This window comes from Hypanus sabinus, chromosome 6, assembly GCF_030144855.1.
Source record: "Hypanus sabinus isolate sHypSab1 chromosome 6, sHypSab1.hap1, whole genome shotgun sequence".
Lineage (NCBI taxonomy): Eukaryota > Metazoa > Chordata > Chondrichthyes > Myliobatiformes > Dasyatidae > Hypanus > Hypanus sabinus.
In genome coordinates, this window is record NC_082711.1 from 58,637,665 (window position 1) to 58,652,452 (window position 14,788).

The 14,788-nt window shown below is 35.2% G+C and overlaps 1 protein-coding gene across 4 annotated transcripts in view; it reads right to left on the bottom strand.

Moving 5' to 3' along the window:
• The window catches only part of nmt2 (N-myristoyltransferase 2), a 65,174-nt gene that overhangs the window by 1,833 nt on the left and 48,553 nt on the right, over positions 1-14,788 (bottom strand). For all 4 annotated transcript variants that reach the window (XM_059972241.1, XM_059972238.1, XM_059972239.1 and 1 more), the window contains exons 5-11: positions 13,789-13,880; positions 13,572-13,688; positions 9,339-9,509; positions 6,994-7,102; positions 6,428-6,598; positions 4,766-4,933; positions 2,218-2,355 (exon numbers count right to left, since the gene is read on the bottom strand). In XM_059972241.1, coding sequence (XP_059828224.1) covers positions 2,218-2,355; positions 4,766-4,933; positions 6,428-6,598; positions 6,994-7,102; positions 9,339-9,509; positions 13,572-13,688; positions 13,789-13,880 — 966 coding nt within the window. The remainder of the gene's footprint in view (positions 1-2,217; positions 2,356-4,765; positions 4,934-6,427; positions 6,599-6,993; positions 7,103-9,338; positions 9,510-13,571; positions 13,689-13,788; positions 13,881-14,788) is intronic.

The window sequence follows — 14,788 nt, forward strand, 5'->3', positions numbered from 1 at the left end:
GTAGAATGAGAAAACTTATTATTGTTAAGTAATGAGGATAAAAAGCACATTATGAATGCTAGAAAAGAGATTTAAGATGACTTGCCAATTATCTAAAACTCCCACCATTCAGATGAATCTGCAAATTACCTGTACTTCTTCCAATTTAGCCTACTATTCAAGATGTAGTTTCTATAGCCAAATGTAGATTGAGTGACCACTTTGCGGAATATCACAGATCTATCCATAATTGTAACCTCAAAGTTCCAGCACATTCCCACCTAGATTCCTCTGTCATCAGTCTCCGACAATATTCAAGCCCAATGGCAAGCTTGAGAAAAACTTCCCATTTAACAAGTACAAGTTCAATAATTTAAAATAATTAGCAATTCTATTCTTTATACAGTATCTCATTTCCAACATTTTTATGTTCCTCTTTTCTACTGGTAATTTTACATGTATAGTGGATTCCAGTTAATTGAGCCATCAGTTAATCGGACAACTGCTTACTTGATACAACTCATAAAAACAAAAACTAATCAAAAAAATAGATGGATTTGCTTTGTTTATTTGAGACACTATGCCATGTAATTAAGACAGGAGAATGTTGCCGAACAGTTTCCAACTAGCATCAGTTGCATGCACTTGTGCCATTAAAACACAACACTGTGCTTCAAGCGAACAGTTTTAAATAGCGTTAGTTGCATGTAGCAGTGATCTCTGTCACTGACAGTCGGCAAGAAATAAGCAAGATAGTTCAGACCCGTTTTGTTCAATGTGGTTTCAAACATTCAGGCTGTGAATAAAAATGAAACGATTTCAGTACTTCAACAAGTTAGAAACTACGAAGAATTGGAAGGTATTGACAATCAGCTTGAATTTTTCAATGAGCATGAAGATTTGGAGGATGCAGTCATTTACGGCAAACGAACACGACAGATGAATTTGTCCATCTATAAGTACTAGAAACTTAAAGTTTTATAGTACTGTGGTAGTATTGGTGGTGCTTGGATCTGTTCTGTGTTAATTTAAATACATAATTTGTTACTCAATTTGTCTTTCTTAAACCTTTTTAAACTTACCAAGACGTTTCAGCTGATTGGGGCAGTAACTTAATTGGGCCAAAACGTACTGTTCCCAATGTGTCCTAATTAACCAGAATCCAATATATATTTGATTTCTATTTGCTACTTTCTCTGTCTCCATCTTCGTATCTGTTATACATTTAAAAGTTAATTGGTCTATTCAGTATTTAACACTATCGAGGTAGCTGTGCATTTTTACACGAAGAATAAAAATTCCTTCCCTTTATATAGTTTCCTTAAAAGCAATAAGCAATTTCATGATTTACAATGTGTAGTCAGATAAGTTAGCACTCAGAACAGATGTTAAACTTGATCACAGAGTTGGGTTTTAAGAAAGGCCTTGATTAAGAAATGAAGCAATGGAGGAGGAAATTTCAGACTACAGAGCTCGGTGCCTCAAGGCATGGCCAACAATTGTGCTGAAATGGAAATGAATTCAGTTAATACTGTGGGATGGTGAGATCATGGAGGAATTTGCATATTAAGGATTTTATATCAGAGGCATTGCAAATGATGGATAATCAAACCTAAATATTAAACCGATATTGTGGGCATTACTCCCCTAGAGATCTAGGGCACAACTGCTGCAAAGCAGATATACAAGTACAGAAAGGGAGATAAATTCTGACATGCAATCCCTGGAAGTGTGCATTGAGAGGTATGACCGTGGCTAAATTTAGTCCTGGATATATCAGAACGAGGGAAAACATGATCAGACAAATAATATTATAAAAAAAAGAGCAATTGCTAAGAATCTGATTAAACTTACATCAGTTCCATGTAAAAATCAGAAAAAAAAATGCAGAAGCTGTAAACATGGAACAACAGAAAAGACTGTAAATACTCGGAAGGTCAGGATACAGCTGTGGGAAGAGAAAGAACTAATGTTACAAAACAAAGGGTCTCCAACTTGAAATATTTACAGCTTCTCTTCCCATAGACGCAGCCTGATCCGCTGAGTGTTTACAGCATTTTCTGACTTGTGCCTTATCTACCGGCTGAAACATACCTACCCTGTGCCTGCTGTCATTTCAACGTGTTCCTTTCCTGACTAGATTGCAACTTTAGCATTACAACCAGACTTCCCTATGTTCTCTAAAAGCATTTAAGTAGGACCAGTTGTATTTTAACCACAGCATTTTAAGTTTCTCACCTTTTCAGGCTCCATATCTGGGCACCGCCAATTGTACAAATAGTACTGTAAATTTCCATCACCAATGCCAAATTTCAGTTTTTCTAAGAATGTTTTGTTTTCCATTAAATCAAGTGCATTCAAAACATCAAATCCTTTCTGTGGAAAAAAAAACATGATATTTGCGTGAACACACAGAATGATAGTAAATCTATTTAAAAAATTCAGCAGTCTCAGTTCGCATGAAATGCTATATGTTGTCAACATTTTTTTTCAAATTTCCCCTTAATTATTGTAGACATTAACATCAGCAACAAGATTTTTTTTCGGGAGGGAATATAATCTATAGATTGCGGCAGGTGTATTTTCATTGTCTCACATGGGAATTATAGATGAGTAACCCTAACATCTGTCTCCAGATACTGGAGGGGATTTTGAGGGATAAGATATAAATGCATTTAGAAAGACAGGGATTGATTAAGGAAAATCAGCAAGGCTTTGTATATGGGAGCTTGTCTTAAAAACGTGAGTAAATTATTTGAAGAAATAACTAAGAAAATTGATGAGGGTGGGCTATATGGACTTAAGCAAGGTTTTTGTTGAATTTCTGTAAGGTAGACTGCTATTGAAAGTTCACACAAGATCTAGGCAAATCTAGCTAATTGAATGCATATCTGATTTGTTGACAGGAAGCAGAGGATGATGGAAGAAGCCTATGATTAGTGGTGGGCCCCGGGGGTCAGTGCTCCATAGATGTTTGTCACCTATATTAATATGTTGGAATAAGAACAGTTAAACTGTTTACAGGTGACTTTAAAATAAGTAGACAGTGAAGATGTTTCATAAGTCTTGAATACAGAGGGATCTTGCTAAGATGGGAAGGTTAGGCAGAAGATTGGCAAATTGAGTTCAATGTGTATAATTGAGATGTTGCGTTTTCAGATAGGACTTTCACAGTGAACAGGTGGGCCCTGGATAATGGTAATTTAAATTTATATAATTTATGTTTGTCATATTTGTAAATTACTATGCTGCTGCTGGAAAATATGCTAATTTTCATGATATTTATACTCTGGGTATGTAGGCTCATGACAATAAACTTGAATTTGGAGCTTAAGTGTTGCTGAACGGCAGGAAATTATAGTAAATGTACAAGGCTGCTTTTGGAATATTGTGATTAGTTTTGTTTATCCTGCTGAAGGAAAGATGACATTAAGCTGTAAAGAATGCAGAAAAGCTTTACAAGGATGTTGCCAGGATTGAAAGGGGTTGAGCAGGTTGGGATTTCATCCACTAGAGCATGGAAGAACAAAGATTGATCTTGTTGTAGAAGTGTATAAAATCATGAGGGATAAAGATAGAGTGAATACATACTGTCTTTTTCCCCGCAAGGAAACAGAGCAGAGGTTTAGGCTGAGAGATAAGAATTTAGCTCTTTAAAAGAGAGATCTAGGTGTTCTTGTATATCAGTCAATGAAAGCAAGTATGCAGGTACAGCAGGCAATGAAGGAAGCTAATGGCATGCTGGCCTTTATAACAAGAGGAATTGAGTATAGGAGTAAAGAGGTCCTTCTGCAGCTGTACAGGGCCCTGGTGAGACCCCACCTGGAGTATTGTGTGCAGTTTTAGTCTCCAAATTTGAGGAAGGACATTCTTGCTATGGAGGGAGTGCAGCATAGGTTCACAAGGTTAATTCCTGGAATGGCGGGACTGTCATATGTTGAAAGATTGGAGCGACTGGGCTTCTATATACTGGAATTTAGAAGGATGAGAGGGGATCTGATTGAAACATATAAGATTATTAAGGGATTGGACATGCTGGAGGCAGGAAGCATGTTCCCGCTGATGGGTGAGTCCAGAACCAGAGGCCTCAGTTTAAGAATAAGGGGTAGGCCATTTAGAACAGAGATACAGAAAAACTTTTTCACCCAGAGAGTGGTGGATATGTGGAATGCTCTGCCCCAGAAGGCAGTGGAGGCCAAGTCTCTGGATGCATTCAAGAGAGAGTTAGATAGAGCTTACAGATAGCAGGGTCAAGGGATATGGGGAGAGGGCAGGAACAGGGTACTGATTGTGTATTATCAGGCATGATCACAGTGAATGGTGGTGCTGGCTAGAAGTGCCGAATAGCCTACTCCTGCACCTACTGTCTATTGTCCATTGTCTAATTTTAATAGTAACCTGAGGGGCCAAATTTTCACCCAGAGAGTTGTCTAAATATGGAATGAGCACCCACAGAAAGTGATTGAGGAAGGTACATTAACAACATTTAAAAGACATTTATTTGTACAGGTACATGGATAGGAGAGGTTTAGAGGGACATGGGCCAAACACAGGTAAATGGGCCAACTTAGATGGATGTATGGTCAGCATGGCCAGTTAAGTCAAAGGGCCTGTTTTCATGCTTTATGACCCAATTTCCCCCAGGATTAATAAAGTATGTCTGTCTGTATGAGTTACTGTACTATTTTCAAAGCATCATTGCAACAGAGTTGTACATGACCAATTTGACCATACTTTGACTGCTTCTATGTTATTAAATCAAGAAAAGATATGATGAAAAAATTACCGATTTTGCAATTATTAGTGCATCATTCATAAGATCACTGAGAGGGGTCTCAGTGTGAACATTATAAAAAGAATAGGCAGCCTTAAGATTCTTATGAACAGGATGATGCATAACTGTGGAAGGTAATGTGTAGAAGCTTACAAAGTCTGTCAGAATGCCATCAGAACCCTGAAAGAAAATAAGTAATTGTTTAAAAGAAGCAAACCTGAGGTTAAGTTAAAAATACATTGAAAATTAGTTTGCCATCTTTAACTTTCAAATCTCAAGGCAAAACTTAAAGACAAAGAGAAATCAGTATTTTGTAACATATATGTACGTATTAGTGCTAATTGATTCCAAGCTAACTAAAATCAATGGATGGGGGTCAGAGATACTATGAAGTTACAGTGTCTGCTGCTTTGGACCTGAATTTGCACAAATATATTATTCCTGTCTGTCAATTTATTAAACTACTTAGAGGAAAATTTGAATCCTAACTAAGCTGTAAGTAAAAAGGAACCTTGATCGTGAATTTGCATAAATAATCAAATTTGCATCAGATTGCATGTTTACTATAGTCTAAAACTTACAAGCAAAATTAGGTTCCAATCCTTTACTGTTGATCTGTGGACTTTAGTATTATCTATGACTTAAATATTAATTATTATAACATTTATATTATTATGCGTATTACACTTTTAAGTCAGCATGTTTTTCTACAACCCCGAAACTGTACATGAAATGTTTTTTAAGTGGAAACCATAAAGCCATTTAAGAATAATTCATATTTTGTCATATTTAATTGATATTTATAATCCATTTAATAACACAGATTATACTCATTGGATATATTCTGTAGTATTTAACATCAGTTTACATGAAACTAAAATAAAAATATAAATTCAATTTGCATTATTTAAAGAGAGATGAAGCAAAGCAGAACAGTTGGATCATAAATAATCTTGCTGGTAATAGTTGAGGGTATTTTGAACTTGCATATCAGAACATAATTTCATAAATGTTAATTTCCTGCATCAGAGCTGTGAATTCACTATGGCAACCATTTAAAATATCTAAACAAATTCAATAAAATACACAAAGTTAAGTGTAAAGTATTTAGGTGTGAAATCACAAAGCACCCTTTCTGAATACAGTAAAAGCCTGGAGTTTTTGACAAGTGAAATTTTCAAAGATGTTAAATAGGGTCTAAATTCAAAAGTCAATTACTCTGCAAAGTTAGCACTCAATCCTCTACTCTCAGTATATAGCGGTCAGTTCACTTAAAATATTTCTGTCCTGATTGTATAAGTTTTTGTATATATTTTCAGAATTTAAACTGTGCCTGGATTCTTGAAACAAGTTCTAAATACTTCTGACTGTATTCTAAATATCAAGACATAAGGTTGCTTTGCCAAACATTCCTTTCAAATGTATTTTCCAAAAATAATTTCAAAAAGAAATTATGCTTCTGTTTCAACTAAAATTATTTGCTTTAATTTCTCTCTTTTATTAACCCCAAAAAAGAACATCAAGAATGACAGAAAGATTCACCCAGATGTTTATTTTTCATGTTCAGTCTAAATGAACGTCAAGATATCAAGAAAAGTCTGATACAAGACCTGTTCCCCATAATTATTGTACCAAATTAGGCAACACATCAATAAATATACAGGCACACAATACCTCTACCACATAAGTGTCAATAATGTTTTCACGTGGCATTAACCAGTGGGTCACTTCTTCCTCATTCATCACAGGAGCAAGTTCAAACTGCTTTAGATAATTAAATAGGAGCTCTTGTACTCTTTTTACATCCTTTTCCTCCATAGGCCTTAAACCTGTTGTTTTGGGAGTCTAAAAAAAAGAAATACAATGGAATTGCTACTGGGATAAACAAATTGGTATTGCTATTTCTAGTCAAGATGCTTTAGCATTACTCTGTATAATCAGTCTCCAATATCAGCAAACCACCACTGTGAATACATATTTCTTTACAATTATAAAATACTGTTTACCTCCACAGTAATTGTTCAGAAAATTATATTTTTAACGACAAGAATCAACTGTGTGCACAATATAAGCATGATCAATCTACAGTACCTCTTCAAAATATCACCACTCCAAAACTTCAATTCTCTCACTGAAACAAATACAGTACATTGAGAAAGTGCTAATAAGGAAGCAAATAGAATTGACTTTACTATTTCCATAACACCTGTTTTAGGATGGAAGCTGTTTGCAATGCTTACATCAGGTAATCTGTAGAGCTTCATGGTTCTCTGTAAAGTCATATTTCTGCTGAGATGGGAGAACTTCACTTCTACCAATTTCCTGGGATTCAGGGATCGATGCCAGTACCTTACAATATATACAATGATCTTAAATCAAATACACCATTGATTCCTCCACCAACATAAAAAAACAGTTGAATCACAAATTTCCAAATGATAACAGCAAACACTTTTCACTAATCCTATTGGCAAACATACTTAGACACAGAAAATATTTATTGGGTTCCTAGCACTTTATCCTAAATAAAGTGTGTTATAGTAAAGGCATGACTAATTACTTCCTTGCACGCCTATAGAAAGGCTTCCATAATTATGATGGACAAGATAATGTGAGAGGGAATATTTTAAAGGGGGTCTGAGGCACATGTTTTTCCACAGAGAGTGGTGGGTACATGGAGCAACCTACCAGTACATGGGTACAATAATTACATTTTTAGGACATTTGGAGAGGTACATGGATAAGAAAGGTTGAAAAGGATTTGGGCCTAACGAAGGCAGGTGAAAATAGTGTAGATAGGCATCTTGAATGACATAGACAAATTGGGCAGAAAAGCATGTGTCCCAGCTGCAAATTCTATGCAGCAATGAGTCCATCAATACGTATATTTGTAAACCTTTTCTGAACTTACTATCTCAATTTTTCATTCTGAAATACATTCTTCCCATAAATTAAGCCCGAGATACCATTTGTACACTTGTGAAACCATCTCAATAACATTTCTCCTTTACCAACTGTGCTTAGACCGTCGCATCCAAAAACTAGAAAACAAAACCTACCCCATTTATTCCTTTTCTCTCCCTTGGCTGCTAAAAGATTCTAACACCCCAAATTCTTCTATTTTTCTAATATATCTTGTGAGCCAACATTGAAAACTTAAAGTTTATCTTGTTCAAGGCACATATTTTTTGTGCTCTTTATCCCATTCCCAAAACATTCAACTGCGCAATGTCCTTCCCTGGCCTCAACGCTCTGATGTTGTAACTTTCACTCTCCTACAATACTGATTTAGTCATTTTAACACCACTCCTCTGTAAGTCATAACTTCAACACTTATTCCCTTACAAACCGTCTTTCTAACCTACAATAATAAAAATAAGCAGAAAATGCTGGAAATGGAATATCCTGGATCTGAAATATAAACTGTTTCCATTTCCGCAGATGCTGCCCAATCTGCTGAGTGTTTCCAGCAATTATTTTATTTCAGATTTCCAGAATCTGCAGCATTTTGATTTTCGTATAATTTGCAACCTCCTTTTACTCCCCATAATTTCACAACCTGTAATATCCTTGGCTACACCAACATCCACTGGTCTTGTGCTTAGCAACAATACATTGACTGGATGAGAAACTGGATATATCAAAACTAGAATTCTCATTCATTCACATCCTTATTACCACTATTCTTTGCTCCAGGATCTAATGAGTACTTTGTGTCATTAACTTCACCCTCCTGTTCATCTCCTTCCCTCTTTATCCCACCACTTACGGCAATGTCCTCCAAAATCTAGGTCCCAAATTCTTGAATCCTTCCATAACTATTTGTTACTCACTGTAAAATGAAAGACCTACTCATGTTGTAAATCTAAAATGAAAAAAAAATTCTGGATTACACAGTAACATCATCAGCATTTGCAAGGAGAAAAAGTCATTCAAATATAAACTGTATATTGTCAACATTTTCAATAGTTTTTTTTAAAATCCAGCTGGGTAGATAGTGCTCTAATCTTTATATTAGAAGGTTCCAGGGTCCACTAAACCTAAGCTTAACTTTCCAGTACAGCACTGAAGGAACGTTTCCCGCTGAAATATTGACATTAGGTATTACTCTTGTTAGCTCAGAAAAATAGAGGGCTATGGGTAACCCTAGGTAATTTCTAAGGTAAGGACATGTTCCGCACAGCTTTGTGGGCCGAAGGGCCTGTACTGTGCTGTAGGTTTTCTATGTTTCTATGTTTTATAGTGGGCAAGAAAACTATAAATGTGTCAAAGAGCTGAGTGGACATTTCTGATTCCAATTACTCTAAGGTACACTGACTGATAATTCTTTTATATTTGAAGTACACTGATTTATTCATCTCATATTTGTTTGTGTAACAACATTGATGCAGAATGGATAATTAATCTGCACTTCATCAGAATGAAATTCACCTCACGAAGTTAGTAATTAAATATTGAGGAAAAAGTTAATATCCTAAAAATGGCTCAAAAGCATTAATAATATTAGTTCTATTTAACAAACTTATGTACACAATGACTTAGTTACTAACTTTTGAAGTAATACTTAGATTATCAAGGATGCTACCTGCATGTAGCTACAGGCTTTGGAAGAACCACTCCTGCCGTGTACACTGCCTGAAAGATCCCTTCCAAATTCACCCTTCGTGTTATTTCACGGATTAAAACCGGTGCGACACGTTTCGACCTCAGCTTCTTGTGTACGCAAAGAAAATTAATCTCTACCATCTTCTTTTCACTACAGAAACAATTACAAAATATTCAAATTATATATTTAATGTAAAAGAATAAGAAACTGACTTTAAAATTCTTGATATCCTTAAACTTAATTCAAATAAAAATCCGAATACAGATACATGATATTTTACATTACATAATGCTAAACTACATGCATTTACAGAACATGCTTTTACAGAAATATTACTTTTGATCTGCATAGCATCATTCAGAATCATTTGAAAATAATGCTTTCTGATGATGAATAAGTAACAAGCATATGATTGCAGGAATTAACGGAATTTGTCCATCTTAGGTAATATATTCTTTGATAGAAAACTGAAGGATGTATCTTGTGAGTTGTGCTCTGGTGATGAAAACAACTTAATATTGTGAAAGTTAGCATTTTAAACAAAAATCTATCAGTAGAATTTCTGCAACAAAACAACTTCACCTAAAATTACTAGTTCAAAATCTAATAAAACACTGAGTTTTTTGGTAATAACATTGTTTATACTAGCAATAATGGTGTTACTGGTTGAATGTCATCCATTCCTCAGATAAGGTATAAAGCAACAGGAAATTTTTTTGTCATTTAAGTTCTAGCCTTAGGGAGTGCAGCTGGAAGGAAAAGCAAGTATTTTACAATTGGTCATCACATCCTTTGTAGTCAATATAGGTCAAGAAATATCATGGTGACATTTATGTTTTTGGAATTGGAGTCAGAATTGATTTGAAATGTAGTGAGAAACTCCTGTAAATGATTGCATAATGATGACAGGGCACTAAGGAATGCTGATGAGCAGAAAGGGCTGTGCTCCAAATCCACAGGTGAACAGGATCGTGAAGAACGCCTCGTTTGCTTGCTTCCATAGGTCAGGCAAAGAATACAAGAATTGGACATCATGTTGTAACTTCACAAAACACACTGGTTGTGATGGACTTGAAGTACTGTGTGCAGTGAGGGAGGCCAAGGGTTGATCTCGTAGATTGTATATAAGATTATGAGAGTTACAGATACACAGTTAAAATCTTTTTCCCATTGTAGGAATATCAAAAACAAGAGGTCATAGGCTTAAGATGAGGGGTAGGAAGTTTAAAGAGGACCTAAGGGGTGAGTTTTTTTTTGGATACAGAGAGTGGCTGGCAGCTAGAATGCACTGCCAAAGATGGCGGAGTTAGATATAATCTGTACTTTGAAGAGACATTTAGTTTGGTACTTGATGGATACAGATCCAATGCACACAAATCTAGATAGACAAATGAACCTGGTTTTCTGCAATACATCTGTAACACTACACATTTCCATCAGGTTCTCTTTTTCGAGGATATGAGTAACTTCCCAGAAATTGCTGTAGATCAGGAATTAAAAGGGAGAGACGAACACTGACAAAAGCAGCAAACAAGTGGTACCAAAGAAGTTGAAGCTGTGGACTGACAAGTCCACGAGATATGATGGACTTTATACGAGGATCTTAAAAACAAAAGTAGCTATGCAACTAAATGATGCACTGATTTTAATTTTTTTTTAAATTCCCTAGTTTGAGCATAGTTCCATTAGATTATGCAATAGAAATTTTAAATCCAAGGGCTTCGCAGAAAACTACAGATCAGTTTTCTTAGTATCTATTAAAGGGAAATATTGGAAGCTATTATGAATTATACTTCAGGAGAGCAGGCATGGATAGAAGATTAATTGACTAGCAGGAAGCAGACAGTTGTCATAAATTGATCTTTTTTTACTGTTTTGCAAGATGTAATAATAGTATGTTGCAGCCTCAATTGGCGATGGAGCTTCAGTTTATTATAGCTTATATGAATGACTTGATAACAACACAAAGACAGGCACAAAAATATTGTGTGTGAAGAGGACATGAGGAGGCTGGAAAGAGATTAAGTTAATGGGCAAACACTAGATACGTGGAATAAAATGTGAGAAAATGTGAGTGTCCAATTTGGCTTGAAACTTAAAAAGAGCATATTATTTAAATAGATATTATAGCGCTTTGAGAAACAGTGGTAACTGGGTGAACAAATCTATGATTTATAAAAGGCAAAAAAGCAAGTACAGAAAGTAATTAGAAAATTTATCAAAATGCCAACATTTATTGCCAGTGGAATAGAATACAAAATTAGGCAAGTTATACTTCACTAATACAAAACATTGGTATTATGATATATGAATTGGTCTCCTTAAGGAAGGATGTAGATCTATTCAGAGAAGCTTTTACTAGATTGATACATGAAACAGGCAGGTTGATCTATGAGGACAGGTAGAACATGCTGGCTTTTATGACTGGAATTTAGAAGAGTGAGTAGCTCAATTGAAACATACAAGATCCTGTCAGCACTTGACAGAGGGGCCAGGGAGAAAATGTGGAAAAACCTTAAACAAGATCACTGTTTGAAATAAAACGTCACTCATTTTATTCTCTCAGAGCGTTGAGTCTTTTGAACACTTCTTCAAAGAAAGGTGGAAGTAAAGTTTTGCAAATTTTTTAAATGGAAAAATTCGTTATAAGCATGAAAGAATGGGTTAGGCAGGATACAGAGTTGTGATTATAAAAACAACGGCTAAGATTGTACTGAACAGTAGGAGCAGATTCAATGGGACTAATCCTGTTATTTGTTCATATGTCAATATAAGAATATTGAAACTGTCCAAACTCTGAAATTAAGCAACATATTTTGGCATTTTAGTGAACAGGATCCAAAATTAAATGAGCAATGAGACAATAGATAGTGACCAATGGGCATTTTTCCAACCGAAAATTGTAATAACGCGTACAGTGGGTGGTGAATCTTTACTTTTTAGTATGAATTACTTGTTTTAGAAAACAGAGATAGTAAAATTGCTCAGATTAGTAAATTTACAGATAACACAAAAGTTAGTGGAATTGTAGATAATGAAGAAGGTTGTTTAAAGAGTCACATAGGAAATGGAAACCTGAGAAGAACAGTGGTGGCTGGAATATAGTCCGGACAAGTATGAGGAAATGATCATTGGAAAGTCAAAATGTGGTAGCTTATATTGAATAAATGTTAGGGACATTAATTAGGAGTGTTATGAGTGTCCACATTTCTCTGAAAGTGGCAATCTACTAGTGAAAAAAAAGGCATTTGGTATGCTTGTCTTCATATGACAAGGCACTGAGTATAACAATTGAGACATCATATTGCAGTTGTACAAAAATAAACAAGTACCAATTTTAGGGAATTTTATACAGAATGGAAGTGGTAACGATAGAAAGAATGCAAAACAGATTCACCAGGATGTTTCCTGGACAGGAGAGCCATTGTTAAAAGGAGAGATTGAATAGGCTGGTTCTGGCCTCCATGGAATGTAGAAGGCTGAGAACTGATCTCATCGAAGGTTACAAAATTTTAAGGGACATTGATAGCCAGAATGTTGTTCCCGGAGCAGGGAGTTTAGAACTAGACATCACCGGTTTAAGCTGAGAGGGACGAAATTTAAAGAAGATCGGTGATACGTTTTCTACACAAAAAGAGTGATGAATATCTGGAACAAGCTGCTAATGCAGGTAGCAGAGAGAGATTTGTTTACAATGTTTAAAAGGCATTTGGACAGGCTCTTTGTCAGAACAGGCCTCAAAGATACAGACCTAAAGTTGAAAATCAAATTACTATAAATAATCATCATGGGAGGCATGGATGAGATGGTCCATAAGCACCCATGTCTGTACTGTATGTTTTTATGATTCTGTGGTCACAACTGGGCAAGGGCTAAAGTGTAATTTTAAAAATGCAACAAATTGACGTATGAAAGAGTGCCAGAACTCAGCATTTAGAGCCTTAATAATGTGCAAAATAGATATGTTAAGAAAACTTAATCGAAACCCTCATCTTCTAAGAGGCTCTAACTATACAATCTAAGCACATACATATAAATACTCACTCATAAGTTAAAAGAAAAATCTCAAAAAAGTTAAATTATTTTAAAAAGTATATTTTACATAATCAAGTTTTAGTTATATAGTTAAAATGTACTGTAAATCATGAAGAAAATAGCCCAGAAAAACAAATTATGTATATTCAAAATGAATAGAATAGAATGAGAACCTACATTTCATAAATACGGACATTGGCAGGAATGGCACCAATAAACCCCACTAATTTTCTGTTTGAAGATACACGGACTCCACAATGCCACTGTCGTAACCAGCCTGGAGGACGAAGAGCCCTATAAAAATATTCATCCTTTGAAATAACAATTGAAACTAATAATAAATTAAAATATAATCACAAAAGATCATTTTTAACTGTAAAAACTGTTTACTTACCACTGTAGAAACTGAGGTGAGTAATCAAATCTAAACATATTGTCATCATCTTCCACATAATTTTCATTTAACAATGTGTACAGTTCTTTCAACTGTAAATTAAGCAGCCAGGTTAAAAAGGTCATTGATCAGTAAATTAAGATTTCCTCTTTGCAGATGCTGTCTAATTTGCTGAGTATATCCAGAATTGGCAACTTTTATTTTTAGGTACAGTCATCTTCATTAATGAAAAAGAAGCACTAAATCATATGTTATAATAGATTAAACTTAATTACATTTGAACTACTGTTACATATATTCTTATATATGTATGTATAATTGTTGCGTAAAACCCACATACAACAAAGAATCCCAGTTTTGGGAATTATGCAAATTCTACTTTGGCTATTAATGCAAGAAACAGGCTCAGTACAGATGAGTTAGCTTCACTAACCCCCAGGGACAAAGCTCACTTTACATGGTGAAAATTTTGAAATTCCTTCATTTGCTACTTACTTGGACAGATAATACCAAAAGTAATGAACAAGCAAGAAAAGATTTATTCAATCTGTTCGTGACCAACAACAGATTCATTGATGTAACAATGTGCAGCAAGTAATTAACATATAGCTGGCTTCTAGAAACTACAGCAAGGTAATTCCCACATAATCTGTTTTAGTGATAGTAAATGAAAATTGATTGCTGTTGTGTACTTAGATTTTTAGAAGGCCTTTGACAAGGTGCCACACATGAGGCTGCTTAACAAGTTAAGAGCCCATGGCATTACAGGAAAAATACTAGCGTGGATAGAACTGGCTGATAACTAAGAGGCAAAGACTGAGAATAAAGGGAGCCATTTCTGGTTGGCTGCCCGTGATTCATGGTTTTCCAGAGGGGTCAATGTTGGGACTGCTTCTTTTTACATTATATGTCAGTAACTTGGATGAAGGAATTGATGGCTTTGACGTCAAGTTTGCACATGATACAATGAAAGGTGGAGGGGCAGGTAGTGCTGAGGAAG